This window comes from Diuraphis noxia, unplaced genomic scaffold (genome assembly GCF_037042655.1).
Source record: "Diuraphis noxia isolate RWA-SAM2 unplaced genomic scaffold, SU_Dnox_SAM2 contig0003, whole genome shotgun sequence".
In the NCBI taxonomy this organism is placed as follows: domain Eukaryota; kingdom Metazoa; phylum Arthropoda; class Insecta; order Hemiptera; family Aphididae; genus Diuraphis; species Diuraphis noxia.
Genome location: NW_028301713.1, coordinates 42,357,302 through 42,382,731, shown reverse-complemented (window position 1 = coordinate 42,382,731; position 25,430 = coordinate 42,357,302). Strand labels below are relative to the sequence as shown.

General features: G+C 27.3%; 1 protein-coding gene across 4 annotated transcripts; it reads left to right on the top strand.

Annotated features, from left to right (window-relative positions):
• The first annotated feature begins 1,028 nt into the window (after positions 1–1,028).
• On the top strand, positions 1,029–23,985 carry LOC107170626 (uncharacterized). 4 transcript variants are annotated; one of them, XM_015520795.2, is made up of 13 exons: positions 1,030–1,425; positions 3,285–3,478; positions 3,543–3,688; positions 3,765–3,864; positions 5,738–5,823; positions 5,891–5,964; positions 10,301–10,368; positions 12,316–17,375; positions 18,560–18,601; positions 20,683–20,724; positions 20,847–20,888; positions 21,003–21,044; positions 23,162–23,985. In XM_015520795.2, exons 2-13 carry the CDS (start codon positions 3,287–3,289, stop codon positions 23,244–23,246), a joined length of 5,979 nt encoding a protein of 1,992 aa, XP_015376281.2. In that variant the 5' UTR covers positions 1,030–1,425; positions 3,285–3,286; the 3' UTR covers positions 23,247–23,985. The 4 variants fall into 4 exon arrangements, with proteins under 4 accessions (XP_089079855.1, XP_089079856.1, XP_015376281.2 ...); XM_089223729.1 differs by lacking the exon at positions 20,847–20,888 and having other exon boundaries at positions 1,029–1,425; XM_089223728.1 differs by lacking the exon at positions 18,560–18,601.
• The last annotated feature ends 1,445 nt before the right edge of the window (positions 23,986–25,430 follow it).

The window sequence follows — 25,430 nt, the reverse complement described above, 5'->3', positions numbered from 1 at the left end:
GTCGTAGGGAGCCACTATAATATAATTAATAATTATGTTATACTTAAATAGATAAGGTTACAATATACTCATTAGGCTGTTGTTTACTTGAACATGATTACAAAACGACTTAATATAGGCATATAGCTTATTCTACTATCATGAAGATAATTTTATGATATGCATAATGATAATAATTAATAATATACAATTTAGTACTAATGAAGTAATGAGGTAGTTGTAGTTATATAAAATAACGATATTGATATAAAAATGTATATAAATATATATATATAATATGTATGTTTATAAATATTAATATATTATTCGACAATGGTTAAAATATGTAAAAAAAAAATCATACACGTTACGCGTGTCAGTTAAGATCACGCACATACGTATATACGTCCGTGGTTAAGATTAATAAGTTGTGTATAAACGTAAAATCGCTTTGAAAGGCTCTAACTTCTATAATAATAGTTTCCAGTAAGAAATATTTGCACAATCGTTTTAATCATAAAAACGAGATGTTAAAAAAGTTGAAAATCGAGAGGGGGTTGGTAAAATGCATTTATTCCATTCTTAATTATATCATTTTAAAAATTAAATTGAACAATTTAGATATTTTTAAGTAAATGGTGTCTGTGTTAGGCCAGAGACCAGAGTGCTTAGGGTGTTGTGTGGATGTTGAGTTAATTTGAACTGTTCAACCAAATAGTGTTCCAGTGTTTGGTTCAACTGCAATGCCCTGGTGGCATACTGGCATTATGTAAGCCGTAAGGATATGGACATGGTTGACTGATAGTTCGGTATTGTCACAGACTCACGGTTGACTATTTGAAAAACCGCGGTCGGTATTTTAATTGTCGACCCAGGGTGACCATAACCAATGCATCGACTGCTGTCCGCGTTGAACCCTGCCTGGGTTAATGGCAGCCTGCCAGCACAGCTGCTACATTCTAAACGGATGGTGATTGGAGGAACTGTAGTCTATAACGGTTATTTCTTATCGTTCGTAGTTCCGAATTCGTTTGTTTAAGTTACACAAAGTACACACTGCGTCTAATACTGAGCGGTCCGGTCCATCGTCCATCTCCATACGGCCATAGCGCCATACGCATTACGCGTGTAACCGTCACGAGTTGGCGCGCAAACCGTCGCGTTCTCTATTGTTGTGTTCATTGCTCGTTCGTTTGTTCGTTCGTTCGTTTTCGTTTAACGTAAATGACAAGCATGCGTATACGTGTGTCCTGATTGTCCTGATCCCCTCGCACATTCATGTTAAGTGACCGTCGGTCATGTCGTTCTTAAACTTTTGAATATTTTACATTGGGTAATTTTTGTGATTGTTCGTGATCGGTTGTTTTTTCCTGAACGCCTGGCCGTGGTGAGACTTCACCGTCAGTTAAATCCCGTCACACCTCGTACTAGTCGCATTGAAAAATAGTAAGTGTATCTTTGTAGTGTGTGTATTATTTTTGCCCGTTGACATTCAAAATTCAAATCTGTCCTCTGTCCAAAGATGTACCACGTCGTTGGTTGATGATTAACTATATTTACTTTTACTAAAATATTTATTTATTCAGTTATTTATGAACGCCCTAGGGAAATAGAGTATACTATGTACATAATCACCTTGTTAGTTGTGATTATTTTCACACAGTTAAGACTGCCATATTGTGGGCTGTGGTTCAATATCAATTATATCGAAATAATCAAAATAACCAAGTTATTTATTTATTCATTCATATAACATGCTAGTATAAGGTATGATAATATAACATTAGATAATTTGATTGAGAACAGGCAAATCATAACTATTATTAATTATTTTTAAATAACAAATGATAATAGGCTTTTTATCTCACCTCATCATCAAGTGCTCATGCATTTTTGTCAGCAGACAGCCAGCAAAGTCCAGACTCAAAAATGTACCAAAAAATTATGATATGTGTGCTATAATATGGTTTGATATGATGAAAAATAATTACCTACCTATGTAGGTTAAAAAGTAACTTCTAGTTACTTAAAATTAAATAACAATATCCACTTGAATTAGAAGATATTGAATGTTCGTCAATGTGTGTACATACAGTATTTATATAGTGTTCATAAAAATTTGGTTTTGGTACCTACCTAAATGTGAATTTATTAAAAACTTAAGACTCACCAATAAATTCAAGGCAAACAGCATACTTATTTCATAATTTTATGAAACATAGTTGATAAATAGCATAGATTATAGTTATAAAAATAGCAAATAAAATGTAAAAACCCTAATATACCTCCATATTACAACCTAATAACCTTTGTAATTGTATTCCTTTTAATTAATTATAGCTTATTTTTCTATTCAATGTTCTACCAATTACAAACAAAATATGCTAATGCTAGAAGTCTTGAGTCCATGATAGATACCTATAATGGTTAGTGGGTATGATAGGTCAGTTACAAAGCATTTGTTAAATTTTACATTCAATTTGGTTTGGCATATCTGAATACCTAAGCACTAAAATTAATTGACATAGAAAGACATCTATAGGTTAAAGCTCTTAGTTTTAGTTGAATTACTGGGAGCGTTTAAATACAGGAATGCACTGCTCATGGTGCGCATGCGCAATATGGTATCGTCCGCATAACGTAGATATTAGATAATGTGTTGATTATCGATTATCAGTGATTTAAGCGGCAAACTTAAATTTTGAATTAATACGATATTATTGTTATTAAATTATATTTTGAAATATTTTAAATTTATACATTGTGATTATTGTTTTTATTAATATTACTATTGACTAAAACTATTCTATTATTATTGAAATATGTTGTACCTACCATTGACTAAATATAGCAAATTATATTTTGCAATATTTTAAATTTATACATTGTGATTATTGTTTTTATTAATATTACTATTGACTAAAACTATTCTATTATTATTAAAAATGTTATACCTACACAATAGAATAATAAATATTATTATTATTAGTTAGCTCTTATCAGTTATGAACGTTATGGAGACGATACCATATTGCACATGCGCACAATGAACGGTGTATTCCTGTATTTAAACGCTCCTAAATTACTGCAGTCTATTTTTGCTTCTTTTGGTACATAACCAATCACAATAGAATTAAGAATAGAATTTATGTACTTAGAAATCTCTGTCAATATTATTTTGGCCATGGTCTATCCATGATATTAATTGTATAAATACCTATAGGTAGGTTTATCAGGTTATATTGACTTAACTTTGTTTTCATCAAACCTTTATTGAATTTTAACCATAAATTTATTTGTTTTAGCTATGGACAGCCAAAAATCAATAAAAACCTATTATGGGTTTTTATTGGTAAAAAAAGTTGGTGGAGCGATTTGTGGACGCTTTCCAGTTACTAAAAAAGAGTGCACTTTAGGTCGTGATAGTAGCTGTGATATAAGGATTCTCTTAGAAAAAGTTTCAGCTCAACAATGTATCATACTATGTGTTGACAATAAAGTAATTGTGGACTTCTTTTTATAATTTTATGAGAAATTATTAATTTTAGTTTCAAACTTTCTAGGCATATATTCGTGACAAAAGCATTGCGGGTTCAACCAAAGTCAATGGAAAGAAGGTTGGCAGGAGTAATTTTTTATTGCATGATTCAGATGAAATTGAAATTTGTGGAAGAAAATTTGTTTGGGAATATCCTAAAAAGCCACATGGGTAAGTTTCCATTAAATATTTATCATGTGATCAAATTAAAATATATATTTATTGTTATAACATTCTTTTATCACAGAGAATTAAGTAATTTATCCAGCAAAAAGTCTGGGATAAGGAGTGATCATTTATCACCAAGAGCAACAGAACGTTTTCCAAATCAAGTCATCACCCCGCTGGTACTTAAAGTATTAAAAGTAATTGCTTATGAACAGGGCTAGTTACTTATAGCTCTAAAAAAAGTTGTTATAAGTCCAATGATATGCTCTTAACAACATTCATATAGGCGCTAAAAATATTAAAATAAGATAAAATAAATTACTATCTAAATAATTATTATTAATTTATTAATTTAGTTTTAAATTTAAAACTTTTCGTATTACAAGTCTTTAATTTTTGCAGTATACTTTACCACTCGTTACAAATATCATAAATGTGGAAAATCATACCTCTTCTTTGGTTATTCTATGAAAAAATTAAAACCTATAGTTTATTTAGCCTATTTAAATAAATATGACTTTTATATTTTTACCTTGAAAATTACAGTGTACGATGAGATGTTTACTCAAGTTTTCAAATTTGAATGACCTTTGATTATTGCTGAGTAAAGTCTTGTACTTTGATTATGATTGCTCGACATCTACTGATGCAATTGGTGCATATTTAAAGTAAACGAGATCATCCGTTAATAAGTCTTCAGGTAGTCCAGGTTCAAGTTCAGTGTTTCTTTGATGGCCTGATAACACTTGAAATATTTTTTTAAATTTTGAGGCCGATATTCTTGTTGACGACGTTGTTAAATTTAGTTAAAATAGCTTTTCCAATTGGCCCTTAAAGAGTTTGAAATGCTTTTTCTACTTTTTCAATCATATTTAGACTATTAGTTAGGGGTAGTTCTTTTTCTTGGAACTTGGTAATATATACGGTCAATATTGAAAAATTTGATTTTATGTAAGTTTAGTCTCTTTCGATGCCATCTTTAGATATATATTTTTTGGCCTCCCCAATAGCATCATCTGCTTCTAGTTTTTCAATTATCTTACAAATAACTCCTAAATTTTCACAGTAATAATTTGAGGCATTGATTCACATACCCCAACGTGTAATTACTGGTTTAGGTGGTACATTAAAATTAGGTGCTTCGCTTTTATAAATTTGAACACAATCTGGAGCTTTTCGGAATGTTTTTTTGAAACTAGAAATTACTTTGTCAATAGTACTGAATTTCCCTCTTACTTCCTCTGCTACTCTATGAAGACCATGAGCAATGCACGTAATATGGACCATTTTAAAATATAATGCTTTTAAGGAATAAGCAATTTTAACCATGTAGGGAGCAGCATCAGATGTAAATAATAAAACATTGTTGTGTTTAACGCCAATAAGTCCTTAGACTTGTCAAAAAAGTTACTAATTGTCGAATAATTTGTTTTTTCTAAAAGCTCTGAAACTAATTAAATATTGTTTACCTAGACAATCTACCTTGAGTGTACCAACAATCACATTAGCAACAAATCTTCCTTCAATATCAGTTGTTTCGGCAATACTAACCCATATCTTTTTACCTGACAACTCAAATTTAATTTTACCCATAGTTTCTTCAAAAATTTCATTAATTTATTCAAGTCTTAATGTTGCTTTTGTTGGGACATATTTTCTAGTATACATTTTCAAAAAATTACGGATTATTCAAGGGTGTATGTTGGTTGACATTAATATGAAACACAAGTCTTAATTAAATGAAGATTTTTTTATTGTGTTGTTGACTGTTGTTTTTATTTATCACATCCAATTTCTGCAAGAAAAAATTTTGTATTTGACTTCCTGATTATCTGAAACATATTTGTAACTTATTAAGTGTAGGACTTTTTAAAACAAATATGCAAATGCTACAAGTCACGAGAGCCCTGCTTATGAAATCCGAAATAACGTTTTTTTTATGAAATAGTTTATTATTATAATATTTAACTTAATTATTTAATATCCAATTTATTTAAACCTATATTTTTCTTCATATTAACTATTAATTTATGTAAATTACATATTATTAAGGATAACAACAAAAATTTTCCAACTTCGGCCTCTAGCAACATGAAAACTCCCTCAAAAACAATAATAAGCTTTAATAAAACACCAATGTAAGTATTAAAATGAATTTATAAGCTACTAAAACTGAGTTAAAATTTACTTATTTATGTTCTATAGTATTGTCACCACAGAAAATATGTCTAAATCTTCATTTGATGAAGTGCAAAACAGCTTTCAGAATCAAAAATCAAGTTTGTTCCTTTTTGTACTTTATAATTATAAGTAGGTACTCATAGTTAAAGTTAAGATAATGTCGGTGTTTTGCAAAAAAGGTTTAATCCACAAAAAATCAAAAGACTGGTATCAACGTTTTCAGAAAAAAGTGGCAAATTTTTTGGTGATAACAGTGTTTACTTGTACTAAACTGCATGTTAGCTGTAGCGAAATAAATTAAAATGTATACTAACACCCTAAACAATAACAACAACAATTAGTCTAAGGGCCGTTCTTACAATGTCCGGTTAAAGTTAACAAACACTTAACCCCCAGAATACTGCCTGTAAAAATCCCACTAACCATCGGTGAACCATAACCGACCCTTAACCGGACATTGTAAGAATGGTCCTAAAAATGCAAGAATAGCATTTTACATTTAAATAACACAGGCTTTTAATTCAAAAACTCAATCATCTACTATTTTCTATTATCTATTTACTATATACGTGTAGTACATAGGTGTAGTATACACCACTTATAAAATCTAACTAATCATCAAATAGTGAACAACCATTAATATATCTCAATTTTAGATTCTGAATAGAGTAATGAATGTATTGATTTTACAATGTGTGTATGTGTGTGTTTTTTTTTGTGTGTCTGTGTACAGCATAACTAGTCTAAATAATGCTTCAATTTCAAACTTTGGGGGTTGTTTCCGATGGAAAAGTGAATATCCTTGGTGCATTAAAGAGGTCAAAAGTAAACATTTTCAACAGTTTTCAAAAAAATCGATTTTTTATATGGTTGTAATTCAAAAACTAATCACAGTAAATACTTGAAATTTTCACCAAATGTTTATGTTAGTGTTATCTATATACAGTTAATTTTCAAAAATTGTTGACTTTTTTGAGCTATTTATAGACCACTGAAATTTTCGATTTGTATGAGAATTTTTTTTTTTGAAGAGTCGGTAAAAAATTTTGGATGACCAAAAAAACTTGAACATTTAATACAAGGTTCCTTATGAGTTGTTCTTATTATAGCTAAAAAAAAATTAAAAATCGTTAGTCACAATTTTTTTTATAAGCGTTTATAGTTCAAATTTTTACGAAATCTGTCGAAAACACCAAAATTTTGAAGTTGAAAAATCATAAAAAATGTTGTGTTTATAACTAAGGTTTAAAAAAAAAACACAAGTTTTCGTTCAAGTAGCTTTAGAGAAAACTCTAAGCATCATTTAGGAAAAATTTTAAGTGCGTTTGAATTTTAAATTTTTACGAAATAGCGTAACGATAACGATTTATCCTCAAACAATTTTAAATATTTGTTAATTTGTTATTATTCAAAAAGTATAAGTCTTAGATACTTGAAAATTTTACCAGTTATTTAGATTGGTATTTTCTTTACATGATTTAATTTTCAAAATATTTTGACTTTTTTTGAGATATTAATAGACAACTGAAATTTTCAATTTTTTTGAAGTGTCGATAAAATTTTTTTTGGCCCAATCAAAATACTTTAAAATGTAATACATAGTTCCTCATAAGTTATTCTTAAAGTGATAAAAAAAATCATAAGAATATATAGGCATAATTTTTTTATATTAGCATTTTAAGTTCAAATATTGACAAAAATTCGTCAAAACCATGAACATTTGCAAATTATTTTGTAGTTCAAAATTCATAAAATTGTTTGTATTTATATCTAAGGTTAAAAAATTCAACACTAAGTTTTACATAAATAGCTATAGAGAAAATTTGAAGCGTTAATGAAAAAATGTTTTGAGCGTTTGATTTTAAAAATTTTATGAAATCGTGTAACGATAACGATTTATCCTCTAACCAGGTATTTGTATATCTATGATAATATAAGTATTATGAATTATGATAACTACATGCAATTGTTTTTGGAAAAATTGATCAACCACGCCTTATGCAAAATGTGTTCAAATTGAAAAATAAAATATTTGTTTCAAAATAGAATATATGACAATATTGAAATATAATATATCCTAGACTGACAAATCATCTCCGTTCAGAATTGTTTTTCATATACAATGATACCTATCATTGCATTCAAATTTAACCTACCCTAGTCAGAGGTCCACCCCACTCCCTAATGTACAGCAGAGCGGTGCCCACTTTTTTTTATTGGTTACAATTTGAATGACAATATTTTGTCAGGTTGCCATCTTTATAAAATTAAAAATTAATTTTACTAAAATTAGATATTAGGATTTAGTTATTAGTTATAACACAAAGAACTATAACTGTTATTTAGTTCGTAATTTTTTTAAACATATATTTACTATTAATATAATTTAGTATTAAAATTAGTAAACATGTCAAACTCAAGAAGTAAGATGTTATTGGATTTTGAGTTGATAAAAAGGTGTAATGACGGTTCTTCAAGTATGTGTGAAAGACTTGTAACAGTGGCGAAAATAGTAGGTTTGCAAATTAACAAAGAGAAAACAGAACATATGGAAATAAGTAGACCGGTACGGAAAACAAGCATAAGAGTTTTTCAAGGTAGGGCCTTATAGATTCAAAAATGTACCACAATTTAAGTATTTGGGTACAATGATCACCCAATCAAACAATATGGAGTATGAAATACTTAAAAGGATCCAAATGGGTAACAAGTGTTATTATGCAATAGATAACTTACTTAAGTCAAGAATTCTCTCAAAGACTTAAAGTTCAGCTATACACCACACTAATAAGATCTATAGTACTATACGGAGCACAATGTTGGACTGTAAGGAAAAGTGAAGAGTCAAAACAGAGTTTTTGAAAAAAAAATATTAAGAAGGATATATGGACCATGTCGTGACCTGCAAACAGGTGAATGGCGTAAAAGACACAATGCGGAGTTACATCACCTATATAACAGACCAGATATAGTTAAGGAGATAAAAAGAAGAAGATTGGAATGGGCAGGTCATGTATGGAGGAAACCTGATGCTTTGACAAAGACGGTCTTACAAGAGAATCCAAGAGGGAAAAGACCACTAGGAAGACCCCGAATGCGATGGGAGGATTGTGTCAGGAAGGATGTGGCAGTTTTTCTGCTGGAGGAAGATTAGCATATGCTGGCACAAAATCGTGAACCAAAATTTAATTTAAACATTTTATACATATTTTTTGTTGGTCCTAATTTGTGTGAATTATGGCCTTTTTACAAAACATCAACAAATTGTGATACATTTTACATGCATTGTTTTTTTACCCATAACATTGCATATTATGTTTTGCATAATTATTATAGTTTTGTTGTTTAAAATATTAGAATACATTATTGCCATTTATATATATATATCCTTGGATAAAGAATTGAGAAGTTTCTGATATTTTGTACGACAATAAGATGTCATTAAGATTAAGGAATAGATTTTATAAGTTTTGAGACCAGTTTTATGGATTGTATGATAAAATAACATAAGAATTTTGGGCTTTAGTCTGAAACAGAAAGAAAAGAGTGTAACTAAATTGAAAATGCCAAGAATGGTATAAATAATGGCATGGAAAGATTAGTAAGAACTAAGAAATCATTAGTTCCTTATGAGTAGTCCAAGAATGACATCTATTTTAGACAGATAGTTTAATCATATTGTTATGAGAGGAAGTAACTAATAAGCAGTGAAATTGACTATGAAAATAAATAATACAGAAGAGATGGGTGTACAGTAAAGAAAGACATGAAAATGGCAGTTGTGAATAAAGGAGAGGTAGAATACCATGCTCTATGGAGTTGTAGAACATAATAGGCCTAACATATAATGGGAGCAAAGAAAACATTGTTAATTACAGTATGTGCTATCAATACAAACAATTCTATGTATATAAATGTGTTGTATTGTTTAAATGAGATTGCAGATAGTGTTTAAGATTGATAATACTTATATTTTTTTGTAAGGGCCAGTTGTACCGTCTCTGATTTAAGTTAACCGGAGTTTAAGCGGCCGAATTTGCACGGTTAAACATCTGACGGTACAATTGGCCCTTACAAATCTATAAATATTAGGTATGATGTTAATAAAATTTAATTTAAATTGTAAAAATTACATAGAAAAAAAAATGATAAATTAATGGTGTATGGTATATATGTGTATAAAAAAAAATTATATAACACTAGTCTTAGAGTGTTTCCAATTATCATGGGTACAATGTATAATTTTCTACACAGTTTGTGTAAGATCGAAAGACTCACTTAAATATTTATTGATTTATTAGCTTTTAAAAACAACCCTGACTCACTTATAAAATGTTGATTTAACTGGATGCCTTACATTTTGTGATAGTATTACTATATTATATTTATATAATTAGTATTATAATTAATGTTATTATTATTATTATTTTTCAGCTTCAACTGCTTTTTCAGGATCTAAATTAATGAAATCATATTCAATGACTCCTGTTCGAAATATACCGGTAACAAAAAATATTACTTGATAAATTATTTCTATTTTTTAAAGTCATATTTCATGTAACTGAAAAACACTTAGTAAACATAATACTATCTAATATTTTTTTGATGGATATTACCCAATCATATTGATTAGAAAAATATTCATAATAGTTGACTAAACATATAACAAAACATGTTAATGTTGAGTAACTAATCAATTAATTTTTATTCATCATATTTTCCCTGCATTATTTTCAAATATCTGAATATTACTATAAATTAAATCAAGCATGCCTTGATGTATATCAACTAATTTCATCTTAGTCCATGGGCCATGGCACAAATTTAGAAACTTAGAATTTGTCGTCCGTTGAAAATGATAGTATAATAAATTTATTTAAAAGTATACACCTAAAAAGTTAATCTCAAGTATAGGATTCAATGTACATTAATTTAAAGAAAACCCCATGAAAGGATTTATGACAGAGTTGAAGATTCTCTAACAGTGGTATCAGGGACATAGCCAGGATTTAATTTCAGGGGGGTTAAATTAAAAAAAATAATAATAATAAGTAATTTTAACCATTCTTATCAATTAATTAAAAATAAAATTCATTATGGCCTACAGAATGCTATATTATATTATACATATTGTAAAAAATATATATATATATATATTGTATAAATAAAAAAAATGTAGGTATAAATATAACATAGATATGATAAAATTAAAATTAATAATAATAGTTTTGCCATTATAATCAACACGTCTTTTTGTGAAACTGATATTTCCCAATGAACAAGTTGAAAATGATCGTTCAACTTCAGTTGTAGATACCGAGAGGATTGCCAAAACTCATAATAAATAGTTTATATGTGTGTAAAAAGTCAAATCACACGAGTCTAAAATAGCCATAATATCTGTAGGGGTTTCTTCATTATTTTTCCACCTTTCACACCAAAGTAAATACTAACTTGCAATATTTTTTTCACTAATTTTATCTTCATAATAAATGGTAAGATTATTTAGTTTTTCAATGTTTTTTCTAAAGCAAATTTTGGTAACAATATTTCTATTGGCAATAAAATGGCATTATTCTGTTCAAACCTATTTTCGAGATGTAAAATTAAACCATCTAAACACGGTAAAAATAGATATTTTATAATACTCTTCTGGTGAATTACGTGTATAATTATCCCAATAATTTTGTTTATTTGTAATATGCGGAATTTTAATTTTAGTATCAGAATACATTTTAGATAATTTACTTGCCTCTTGAAAGATTTGTGTAAACGATTCATTTGGATTTTGTCTCAAATGTTTCAGCCTCTTTATAATATGTTAAGCATAATCAACAGCAGATGAAAGATCTCGTTTAGGACTTTATAATTCACGTATAATAAAAATGTATAATTAATTATTATGTTTGCAAAAAAGATCGTTCCTCTCAGATTCTAAAAAAAATTTTGTCGATGACATTTCAGGAGAGTCTGGACTTCATGGACCCTCCCCCCTCCTCTGGCTACATCACTGAGTGGTACCAATTGATTAAACTACAAAATCCTTATTTTATTATTAATAATAGCTAATTTTGTTTGCTTTGTGATATATTTTATTTTTAATATAAAAATAATTATTTTTATTAGTATAGAATTGTGTCACTGTATAGCAACAGCACTTAATGTCTAGAAGTAAACAATTATGGACATCTTATCACAATTAATTACTTAACCAGATATCTTTAATCACTTCTCTGATTCATATATACTGCCTAAAGAAACATTTTATGAATAAGAACTTATTAATATCTTGATTGCTTTTAATTTAGACAGTACTGTTTAATTTAAACTAAATGTATTAAATATGATTGCATTTTAATGTATAAAGAAAATTTTGATTATATATATATTGTATTTACAGTATTATTCTATTTAGTAACATTCTAATTACATGTAAAACTTTGTTTTAGCTTCTTGGAGACTATAAAACCACTCAAAGAAAATCATGGATTGTTACTAATACATCTGATAATTCATCAATTGGAGCTCATAACAGATTATCTACTGAAAGATTAAAGAGAGATTCTACTCCTGACTTAAATTCTAGTTATCATTACGAAGATGAGGACGTAGAATTTGATTCTCCTGATCCACCAGGTATTGCATTGAATAATGAAGATTCTATTGAAAAAAATACTACTGATTTAGCTGATAACAATTCTCCAGTTGATAACGAATTGGAGTTAAATGATAAAGATGATGATATTTTACAATCCAATAAATGTGATAAATTATCAGTTTCTGAACCAGGTACATCTAGAAGAGATACATACTCTATTGATAATAGACCCATGGTAATTGAAGAAAATAATAGACCTATAGTAATTGAAGAAAATACTACACCTACTCCAAGACGTTCTATTTTGAAGTGTTCCAAAACAACTAAACCTAATCGATCGAGGTCAAGTTGTCGAATGGTTCAGTTTGCTCGTTTACCAAAAACAGATAGTAAGATTAAAAATACAAAGACTCGATTAAATCCAGGATTTAATTTTATTGTTACTGATGATGAAAATAATGTGATGGATTCAAATCAAAGTACTACAAATTCAGCACAGTTTGATGTTCAAGAATATGATGATGATTTAGATGGTGTGCAGCCGTTAGATATTAGTGTTTCATCTCTAATTAATTCACCAATTTTAGATAATAGTATAAATAAATCGTCAAAACGAGGTTCAAGAGGTAACAAAGTAATGAGTCTTGTAAATTCTATTGAAAAGCGCTCCAATGAATCTTCCAAACATAGTATTCGAGCATCTGATTTGTTAAGTATGAACGGAACAAAACACTTAGAAACATCACCAAATAATGATTCTCAAAATAATGAAAATATATTACAAGAATCAGTTTCTTCAGCAAGACGAGTAAATTTGGAAGATATTTTTGAAGCCGAAGATTCTCTTAAAACTACTTGTAATATTGAAAATGAAACTTCAGCTTATGAAAGTAAAGAAAGTCCAATACAAAGTGTTGAGATAGTTTCAAGTCCCAAAACAAATTCATTTAATATTACAGACACAGATAAAATACCAGATAATGTTTTTACTGAAGATGTATCAGATAATGAAAAAAATGATGTTGAATGCGAGTACTCTTTTGCTTCACCATTAATTCTTCCAAAAATCTACTCCAATTCTATTACAGTAAATAATAGTGATTCAGCCTTTGTTGATAATGAAAAGGATCATAATTCTACTGAAATAATTGATAATCAGTTTGATTCAAATTCAAAACTTGACATATCTTCACACAAAACAAAAGATTCTAAAACGTCTACGAATGAAATTTTAACAAAGTCTATTAATGTTGAAAGTCTTGCGATAAATCATGAATCAAGTACTACATCGACATATAATGACAAGATTGATGAAACGCAAAAAGATAAATCTAATCATCATGGAAAAATTGTAGATGAAGAAATTTGTTCAAATGATGTTGAAACACTAATTAATATCAATAATTTATCTGACAAAATTAAACCGCTAAGGAAGGAACATAATTTAAAACAGAAAGATGATTCTGAATTTTTCAGTAATGATGTATGTATCAATGAGATCCAACCACCGCCAAAACAAAATCCTGGTTATGACCTTGCATCAAATGATAATGCACAACTAGTTCATAATTCTACAGATTTAAATGTAGATCAAATTGACAAACAAAATAATGTTTCAAAAGTCGTTGAACAAACGCTTAATGGTGAAACTCCATCAATATTAGTTCAAAGTATGTCTGAAATGTTCAATGCAAGTATTGATGAACACGAAACCACACTTTCACAACATAGGGAAAACCTGGTAGAAACTTATGTATTAATAGAAAAAGATGATCTACAAAATTCATTGGGGGTGAATGAAATTAATAAAGTTAATCTGGACAAATGTAATAAAACATTGAGTGAAAACAGTATTTTATCAAATAAGTCTGTGAACAAAAGCCTTATGGAAGCTATTGAAGTACAGCTTGACAAAATGCATAGTGAAAATGATCCAATTACTATTTGTACTGAAAATGAAAATATTCTTGTTGATTCAATGTTAGATTTAAATAAACAGAAAACATTAACATCAAATGTAGATCTTGAAGTAACAGATACTGAAAATATTACTTTAAAAATAAATGATAATCTATCAAATAATTCACTAAATACAATTACAGTTGTTGAATCCACAGAAATTATATCGAAACCAAAATCTCCAGCAAAAGATAATGTTAGTAACAATTGTTTAACAGATGTTGACCATATGAATGTTTCTGAATTGCCCCCCAGAACAGCAGTTGATGAAAACAATTCTGTGCCAAGTATAAATCTAAATAGCAATAACTCAAATAAAATTATACCCTCAGACAACGTTTCTGTGAAGAATATTTCTCCAAAACCAAATGCAAAGAAATTGATAAATTTGAATCAATTAAAAACTGCTCTTGGTGCAAACACTTCTAAAGAGTTAAAAAAATCTGTAAGATCATCAATGAATAAATCTATTGGACACAAGTTTCGTAAAATTGATTCAACTAAAAGAATTGCAGAATTATATTTATCATCATCTAGTGATGATAGTGAAAATGATACAACAAATTTAGATCATTCATTAAATACATCTATTGGTAAACCTCGGTATGAATCTACCCCTTGGACTAGTTCCAAAAGTTCAAAAACACCTTTTACTTCTACTGCAAGTCAACAGCCAAATGAAACTGCAAGAGATGATTCTGCTGAAGATGAAGATAGATCAAGAGATAATAGTCGTTCTCGATCAGTTACACCATTTGCTAGTCAAAAAGAATGGTCTCAAATGATGAAAGAATTCAATGAATCTGTTAAAAAAGCTTCTGTTAACAATAATGTAAATATAAACAATACAAGTATCCATAAAAAAAGGTTGTTTGTTAAAAAATTAAAATTGCCACAAGTATCCACACAAACACCAACAAAAGACTCAAATGCTAAAAACAATACATCAGAAATTAAAAATAATAATTCTACACTACTGAAGTCATCAAGTATGTCTAATAATACTTCACATGATTCAGGTCAGGTTAGAAGATCATTGAGAAATAAATCTGCTCATGCTAGATCTGTTAGAAGATCTAATAGATCTAATAAATTGCAAACCAGTCACACTGACAATTATAGTTCATCTGAAACTAGCAAAAGTGAAGAAATATTGCCTAGAAAAAATAATTCCAATAATAAAAAAACTACTGATAAAACAAACAAATCAGCTATTCAAGCAAATACTAACTGTCCAATGAAAACTAAAATAAACATTCCTGTCTTAAATATTGATTCAGATAAAGATTTTGTTCCAAGTTCTGAAATTGAGAATTACTCTGCTACTTCAAGCTCATCAGAAGAAGACACATATCCATGTAGCCCAACTAAAAAACTAACTAAGATTAAGAAGAATAGTCTTAAGTCGCCATTACCATCAATAAGTGTAATTAAAAATAAGTCAAATAACGTTATAAAAGAACATGATAAAATACAAATTACAGTTACTAAAGATTCACAATCAAGTATTAATAATGAAATTTCTTCATCTTCAAGTTCTTCAGATGAAATACAAACATTTGAAAGAGAATTACGTAGAAGAAAACTTATTAATCCTTCTTGTACTAAAACAATGAAAAATGCATTAAATACTGATAAAATAAAAACAGAAAAATCAAAACGTAATACCTCATATAATTCAGATATATTGAAGTTAGATAAAAAAAATAAATCTGCAATTAAATTAAAATCTACCAAAACTTCAAAAACTGTTAAAACAAAGAAAACCACTAACTTGAGATCAAATTTGAATTTACGGGCAAAACGTCTCTTACCTTCTAAACCAATTAAAACGAGTACAAAAGATTCTTCAGAATATGAATCATTAAGTGAAACTGAAGAGATTATTCAAAAACTACAATCAGTTTCTCATCCATCTAAATCAATTAAAGAAAAAACTCTAAGGAAAGATATAAATGTTGATAATAGTTTATTATCATTATCTACTAGACGTAGTCAAAGAGAAAAATTAAAAATGTCAGATGTTTCAATGCAATCAAGAACACAAAGTCGCAAACGTGCAGCTAATACGTCTTCTTTAACTCAAATCAGTAAAGACAAGAAAAAAAATGCGAATTCAGTTACTCTGGCTTCAAAGTCTCCTAAGAAACAGAGTTACATTCTAACTAGACAAAATTCAGCAATTTGTAATTTAGCCTCTGATTCTTTACCTGAAACTTCAAAGAAATCTGCTAGTTTAAAATCAAAAAAGAATTCTCAGCTTAATCGTAACATACCTTCTAAACCAATTGAAACAAAAAAAAAAGATTCTGTAGAACATGAATTGTCTTCTGAATCTGAAGAAAGTACTCAAAAATCTAAATCTACCAAAGAAAAAACTAAGAAAAAAGATGTTAATGTTGATAGTAATTTATCCTCATTATCAACTAAACGCAATCTAAGAGAAAAAGTCAAGACTTCAGATATTTCACTGCAGCCGCCAAAAACTCAAAGTCGCAAACGTGCTGCTGATACATCACCTATATCTCAGCCCAATGCTAAAGGGAAAAAATGTGATATTTCATCCAAAGTTGCAAATGCAGTTTCACGTGCTTCAAACTCTCCAAATATACGTACTCGAAACATGTCAAAATCATCTGTTAAACAAGTTTCTGATAGTTCTTTACCTGAAACAACAATAGTCAATAAAAAAGAAAGAAAAAAATCAACTGAAAAATTTAAACCAAAATCAAATGAAAATACTCGAACCAAAAAACGTCAACTGAATTCTGAAAATAGTTCGTTTGACTCTGGTCCATCTACCAGTAAAAAAATTAGACAAGTAACTTTCAGAGGAGCTGAATGTGAAAATAAAATGTCTGATTCATCTACTCGCACAACATCTAAAACTAAAATTCAAAATACAGATGATTCTATTGAGCCTAATGCTTCTCTCAAAGTGAAATACAACAAGTAAGTGATCAATGTCAATCGTATGTAAAAAAAAAAAATGTGAACTTAGTTTATGTTAAGTAGTATTCTACATAAAAATATGATGGAATTAAATTCAAAAATATAAGTAGTAAAAAATCCAATATTTAATATTACATAACAAATACTCAGGTACCTACTATTATTTTAAGTTAACACGTGCACAAATTACTATTTAACTTGTATTTTACACTGAACATATAATTATATTAAAATATGAATATAGTAAATTTATTCTGGGGGTGGAGGGGGTATGTTGAAATACCATACGATTTATATGAAAGTTAATTAACTAAAAATAAATAAAACATAATCTGCCCTAACCTATAATCTTGACGGTGTTCTAAAATTATGCCCTACCTAATTTGAGTTAAAAACTTCAACGCTGAATTCAGTGTTAACATAATATTTGGAACTTGAGAGCCTTTAAGTTTTGTTTTGATTTATAATATTGTTTGACCTATGCTACATAATGATATTTTTGGTTTATCGGCTCCTGTCTCATGGCTTTCTGTAACTTAAATATACAATATTCCAATCTGTGTTTGTATACCATATTTATGGTTCAATTTTTAATATACCTACTGATAATGTTACTGATGGGTCCCTATTTAATAAATTCACCTACAAACAGTAATTGTATAAACCTATTACTGGACTTTTATTTGAGGGTTTATGTTAATTATAATATACCTATAATGAAGTGAAACTTTACAGAGTATACAAAAAAATTTAACACTGAATTCTGTGCTAATAAATATAAATATCTCAATTGATATCTTAAGTATATAAATAATAATCAATTAATTTAAATTAAAAGTTTTAATTTTATATTTTTCTTGTACAAATCTAATATTTGACTTTGACGCGTTCATTTTTTTTCCCATACCTTTGTAAATAAGTCTAACTTCATCAGTGCGACCCTCACTTTTTCTTCTTCTTTAAAAATAATATGAATAATGGCAAAAAGTTTCAAGTCAATATTCCTTCTCTAATAATTGTTACTACCATAAACCACCCTCAATATTGGAGATTAAATGGATTTGCTGCAATAAACAATAACAGAAAAAAAACACTGTCAAACTAATTTCCAGTCCTTGCTTTATTCAAAATATAAAATCATAGATTAGATTGTATTTTTATAAATTTTTATTTTTTTATTTTAGAAATGCTGAAAAATTAAGTTTACCATTACAAAGAAAAACAAGGTAAAAAAATTGTGCATGTGTATTTTTTATATTTTTGAATTGATTTAACTCATAAGGAACTTTGTATGACATTTTCAAGAGTTTTGCAAGAAACAGACACTTATAACATTATCAATATTAATTGAAAAAAAAAATAGTAGAGTTGAATATATTCAAATTATTGATACTGTTTTGTTATCTTGGTATTAATAGCACTAATAACTTTATTTTTTTTATTTTTATTAAATTAAAGTGTTTCTGACATACAAGGTCATCTAACTTATTGATATAATAGAGAATTTTTAACATCATTAAGTTGTTAAGCGTAAATTAATTACAATATATATGCACTAATAACTAAGATACATTAGATTAATATCCAGATACCGTATAGATATATTACTCGGAAAATTATCTAGATATAGATACATCAACTTACAATATTAATGTAAAAAAATAAATAATCTATAATGAGAAACATCGGCGGTTTGTTTATTCTTTATTTTTAACTATTTTACCAATTAAAAAAAAAAATAAAAAACCCTTTTAACAGCTACACTAGCCTCAAGATCTATAGGCTATATTTTATCTTAATAAGTGTACCTTAATTTTTACTTTTGTAAATTTAAAAATTTTCTTATAGAACATGGACAAATAATAATAATAATAATAATTGCTTATTATAAAGGTTGCTTTTGGTAACAAAAAATAAAATAGTTTCTATGATTGAATATAATTTTAGACCTGTATTTTATATGCCTGTGTTAAAAATCTATGGAAAATTTCTCCACGGATGAGATTAAGATGGGGTTAAACCACTGTAAGTATTGAAACTAAGGATGTAATGATAATTTTAACACATATTTTGATTCATTGAGTTGGTATTTTTAATGAGCAAAATTTGCACGAGATCAGCTAGTTTACACAATATACTATTATGCAATCATTGTCAATCAAAAATAATAAGTAAATAATCACAATTCATAATAATAATAAAAAGCATAGAAAATAATATTATTTAATATCTACAAATATTTTATTTTATAGTTTTTTTTTTTGTATTATAAACTAAAAAATTTCATCTATCACAGTGTTTCTCAACTAGTGGGTCGTGGTGATTACCTTGACACAAGGGGTTGTGTGGGTCAAAAATATTAAAACGCTGATTTAAATATATCAATGTTTACCTGTAACAAGTTTAAATTTCTGCACATTGTGTTTATACATTTATATTTGAAATGATATTTAGTTTGATTAATTATAGGATATTTTTACTGTCCACATTTGTATATAATATACATAAGTGATCAGAACACTAAAAACGTTAAGAAATGATGATCTAACAAATTTTTATTTAAATTAATATTTGCCTATAAAAGTTAAATTCTACCAAAATAAATTTTTGTTTAATTTGCCTATATTATACCAAGTATAGTTTTATTTCTTATATAATTATTGTTAAAAAAGTCTGCAACACGAGTTGAACATTTTTCAGAAACCGGTGATCAGTTTTCTTATGTAAGAAATGTCAGATACTATTTTTCAAATAGTTTAAGATACCTACCTCTAACTAATTTTAACCAGTTTAAATACATCTTTTACGTCTCATTTTCTCATTTTCGATTATGAATTATTAATAATATGATTAAATTACTATATAAAAAAAAAGTGCTATTCTGTCTTGTGATTCTATTCGAATAGGATCCATTTAGTAGAACTTGAATCAGGAATCTAAATTTTTAAGAAGTATTTTAGTTTGATTATCACTATCTAGAAGTTCAATATGTCGAAATAATAATCAATTAAAACCTTAATTTTTCAAAAGGTACGTTTTCACAGAAGTACTTAAATCATACAGTTCATTTTTAATATAAAATGTTTATGCATCAATCTTATAAATTTTAAGTATAGAATATATTTTAGCTGTCAAAAATATTATTTCTTAAATACATATACCTAGATAAATAACAAAACTAAGCTTTATTTGGAAATATATTAAATAATATACGGAACACGGCATAACACAGTGTAATGTGAACTCAGCTAATGAATTTAAAATATTAGTTTAAACAGTCCTGTTATAAATTTATTTTTTGTTTCAGGAATGCTGAAAAGTCAATTTCACCAGTTCAAAGGAAAACAAGGTAAAAAAATAAAATGTGTGATTATGATATTAATCATTTTTAATTACTGCTTTGAACTCCGCTTAAAAAATTTAATATATAAGTTTAAACAGTACTGTTATAAATTTGTTTTTGTGTTTCAGGAATGCTGAAAAGTCAATTTCACCGGTTCAAAGAAAAACAAGGTAAAAAATCAAAATATATTATAATAATACTATTATTAATTATTTTGAACTCCGCTTAAGAATTTAAAACATAAGTTTAAACAGTACTTATATAAAATTGTTTTTGTGTTTCAGGAATGCTGAAAAATCAATTTCACCAGTTCAAAGAAAAACAAGGTAAAAAATTAAAATATATGATAATAATATTAATCATTTTTAACTAATGTTTTAGTACCAGTTTCTTTATTTTTAACAAAAATTAGTTTTGTAAACAAATTTTAAATCATGCAGTTACGCCAAAAGTATAGGAAACATAATTATTTTAAGTGTTATAATTATTAATAAACTATATTCAATAATAACACTATTTAAAATAATTAGTATGTCCTAATATCCATATTTTGTGTAAAAAGTACCTTGAATTGATATTTGATTGTTGACTCACCTTGGCACACCACATTAAGATCGAAAGACTAGTCCTAACTAAATCCATTCCTCCATTGGCTATCTATGCCTAAATATTAAACTATGCATGTGTAAACCCCCTCTTAAATCAAAATAAACCTACTGTCCCCAACTATAAAGTAATACATCATTTAAAGTATTACCTTAGAAAAATAACAAATTCCTCGCCATATATATCCAATCATACCCTTTGTACTAATTTACATCTATAAACTGTTCACTAGAATTGATAATAATGTTAATACCTCATAAACTAATTATTAAAAACCAAACAAATAAAACATGTCATCACTGGGTGGCTTCTTTTAATAAGTGATTCACTGTCTTTTCAAAATAACTATATATATAACCTTAATTCCAAAAGCTTTCATTTTTAAGATAGATACTCATATAAATAAGTATATTCTAATATTGTTTTAATTAAAATTATTATTGTTTAATGATTTATCTGTAGAGTGAATGGATTCTTAAATTGATTATCTTATAATCACAATTTAAATTTCAAAAAGCCCTTTAATCCATTATAACAAATTAATAGGTAACACAAAATAATGATGTAGATTACCTATATTGATAGTACTGCATGCATTAAAAATATAAAAACTAGTACATTCTGTATTTGTTTTAAACTTCATTTAATCAATCCATAGTCTTAATAAAATATTATTATCAAAAACCCATGCATACAACAGCATAAAAACCATATGATACCTGTAGTTTATATCATAGTTTGGTAACTTGCACTCTATATCATAGGCGTGTCCCCGGGGGATGCAGGGTATGCACATGCACCCTCTGCGATTTCAAGTGGCACCATAAATTAAGAAAAATTGTTCAAAAAAGGGGGCTAGGGCCCATTAGCTCCTTGGGTACGCATAAGGTTTCACCCTCTGCGTCAAAGATCTAGACACGCCTATGCTCAAAAAACCGTTAGATATTCTTCTTTATCTATTATTTAGCTAGAAATTTGTATAAATTAACAATTAAAAAAACTATTAGCAGTAATCACTATAATTTACTGTTGTGTATGGCTAGTATATCTTGTCATCTAATAGGTTACTGTGGCGGATGTGTTAAATTTTGATTCAATGGTATATTGTTGTAGATATTTCTGAGCAGAGACAGTATATCATATTGATAACCAAGGTTACCCAGTAATTATTTTAATAATATATTATTAAAATTTTAACAAATATATAATATATAATATATAAAAAATAATATTTATATTAATATTTATATTATAATATAATTATTTTTTTTCTCAATTGTTTTAAAAATTACAAACTGAAAATAAAAACAACTATAATATTATGTTAGTAACTAAATGTTCACCTTTCGCTTAGCCATGCAATTCCTGTCTACCAGAAATCTCCCTCAAAATATATATTTTAGATTCTGAACTGAGAAACAGATAGATTGGTTGTATTACCATCAGAAGATTTTAAATGTTAAAAAATAAATAAATACTGGCTGCAATAAAATCTTCAGTGTCTAAAAAATGTATATAACGAAAATTCAAAAATACACTTCAAAGGTAAATAAGTAAGCTTGAAGCAAGCAATTTTCGCACTTATAAGATAGGCAATTACAGTATGACTGGCCTAGTGATTTCAAATATCTTATTCAAATCCTCATAACAGTCATAACTCATTGTATGATTTGAGTAGAAATGTTATACATTTTTTCTTAGAATTGAATTTTATACCTATTAAAATACCTTAGTTTTTAAACATTTATTAAGTACCTAAAACTTGATATCAATTCAATGTTTATGTGATAGTGTAATGATATTTTTATTTTTTTTTATACATTTGTTTATATTATAGAAAAGCAGCAAAACAAGCCGTTCCAAAGGAGAAAGAGACAGTTATTTCTCCTCGAGTACTAAGAGTCCGGGACAAAAAAAAGTGAAAAAATATCCATGAATATTTTTTATGTATATTGTTTATGTTAATTTTAATTTTTTGTTACTAATTGACGTTTTTCTTAAGTATAGTTTTTTTTTTAATATATTCACTGTAAAAGATACTAGAATTAGAAATATTGAATATTATTTTTTTTTTTTGATTATTACTATTAATATAATTAATGCTAAACTTGTTTAAGCAATTATTTTAATTACCTGTAAATTATTGTAGTTAAACCAATTGTGTCAATCATGGTTTATTATATTTCTTTAAATTTTGTATTATTCCGTTGATTCATAAAACGGTTGTTTATGTAATTAATTATATACTGTGTCAACAAAATGTTAAAATTTTGATTTATGGGTGATTTGGAAATTGTTTTCAAAATAAAAAAAGATGGTGGAGTAACAAAATTCTAAAATACCACTTTATCTTTAAATTGAATTGTATGTAGATTTTGACATATATTATTAAATAATTGTAATTATTATGTATAATTAAATCAAATATACAATGATTTAACTAAATATTAAAAGTATGTGATAGACTGTATAAGAGTAAATTACGTATAGAAATATGTGTGGTAAATGGCATACGACAAGAATACCATATTTTGTGTTTTATTAGTTTTTATTAATTCTTGTCGTTAAAAAGTTTTTGCTCTGTAAAATTAGTACAATGTTCCTTGTAAATTCTTGTTATATAAATTTTAAAAAAAAGCTGATTACAATAATTTTCTATGAGTGTCTGTAGTTAAAATATTGACAAAATTCCTCATACATTTTTTATATATTATATCCTGTATTAGAAAATGTTATACAAGATTCTTCTTAAGTTGTCCTACATTTAACAAAAATTAAAAGCTTACCATAAACTCAAATTATATTTTTATGAGCGTTTGAAAGTAGACAGGAAATTCACTTGTAAACATTAGACACATTATGCTAATACATGATTTTCTTGATATTTATCTTATCATTTTCTGTACATGATTCAACATCCAAAATATTTTTGATCGTTTTGAGATATTTATAGAAACTGAATTTTTTTGGTTTCATTTTATAAATGCCAATAACATTTTATTCATTTGGTCAAAAATAATCAGGATTTTTTATAAGCCTACTCATACCCATATTCACTTTAATAGAACATTTATATTTAAGTGATTTTTAGAATTTTCAACTTTAAAGGAAATGTTTTCGAATTAGTGGTATTTTTTGAATTATTTAAGGACAAGTCTAGTGTCCTGTGGTGATACAAATTTCTGTTTTTCAAAGGAGAAATCAAGATCCTTCCTGTTTTACTGCTAATTATTGAACGGATGATTTTATTAACAATTTATGTGTAACTAAGTGATTAATTTTTTATTACTTTACAAGTTATTAAAATGATAAAAGAGTAAAGATAAAAATCACTAAAAATAGTTTCACATGCTTAAATGATGGTAAAATTTAAAATTATTTATAATATTATGAATATCACTCGGGTTACATGAGTTTCAGTTGTTAAGTTTTTTAAATGTTACGAGAGGTTTCACAGATTCTGGTGAATTCAGGTGCAAATCTCTAGTTTATTCAAAAATACTAAGTGGCAGGCTACTAAAGTAAAAACATTTTATCAACGAGTTATGACTAATAACCTTCAGCAGAACCTACTGTCTATCTTTGATTTATTTATTTTTGTTCAATTTACAATAGTTTAATAAAATATATAGCCCTTAATAGACTCTATTCATATATTATTATTTATCATAGATAAACATCTACATGTGATAATTATAGTTACAATGATAACTAAGAGCCTGAAGACCCTAGCTAGTGACTAGTAAATTTGCCAGTGGGATGCGTATGAGAAGTATGATGATTTCTTTATTCAAAATAATGCATACATTTATAATTGTGGTGCTAATCACAATTTTTTTTTTTTTTTTCATAAACCTAGATTTCTTGTCACCATTCCAAGTTTACTATTGGAGACAAATTATGTTAGTTACTCTATTTGCATACAGTAGTGATGTTATGATATATCATTATACAAATAATAAATGAATACAAAATAATTGCAATAAAAGAATAGTTTTTTTTCAATGGCTACCAAATAATTGTCGATTGATTCTAGAAAATTAATTATAATAGTTCCTATATCTACAAAATGGTAACAATCTCATTAATAAATCATAATTTAATAC

Bases quoted from the DNA above. Each gene is read 5' to 3' on its own strand.
- LOC107170626 (XM_015520795.2), top strand. From the start codon at position 3,287: ATGGACAGCCAAAAATCAATAAAAACCTATTATGGGTTTTTATTGGTA. The intron at 5,965-10,300 runs GTTTGTTCCTTT...ATTATTTTTCAG, and splicing joins CTTTCAGAATCAAAAATCAA to CTTCAACTGCTTTTTCAGGA. The intron at 17,376-18,559 runs GTAAGTGATCAA...TTTTTATTTTAG, and splicing joins CTCAAAGTGAAATACAACAA to AAATGCTGAAAAATTAAGTT.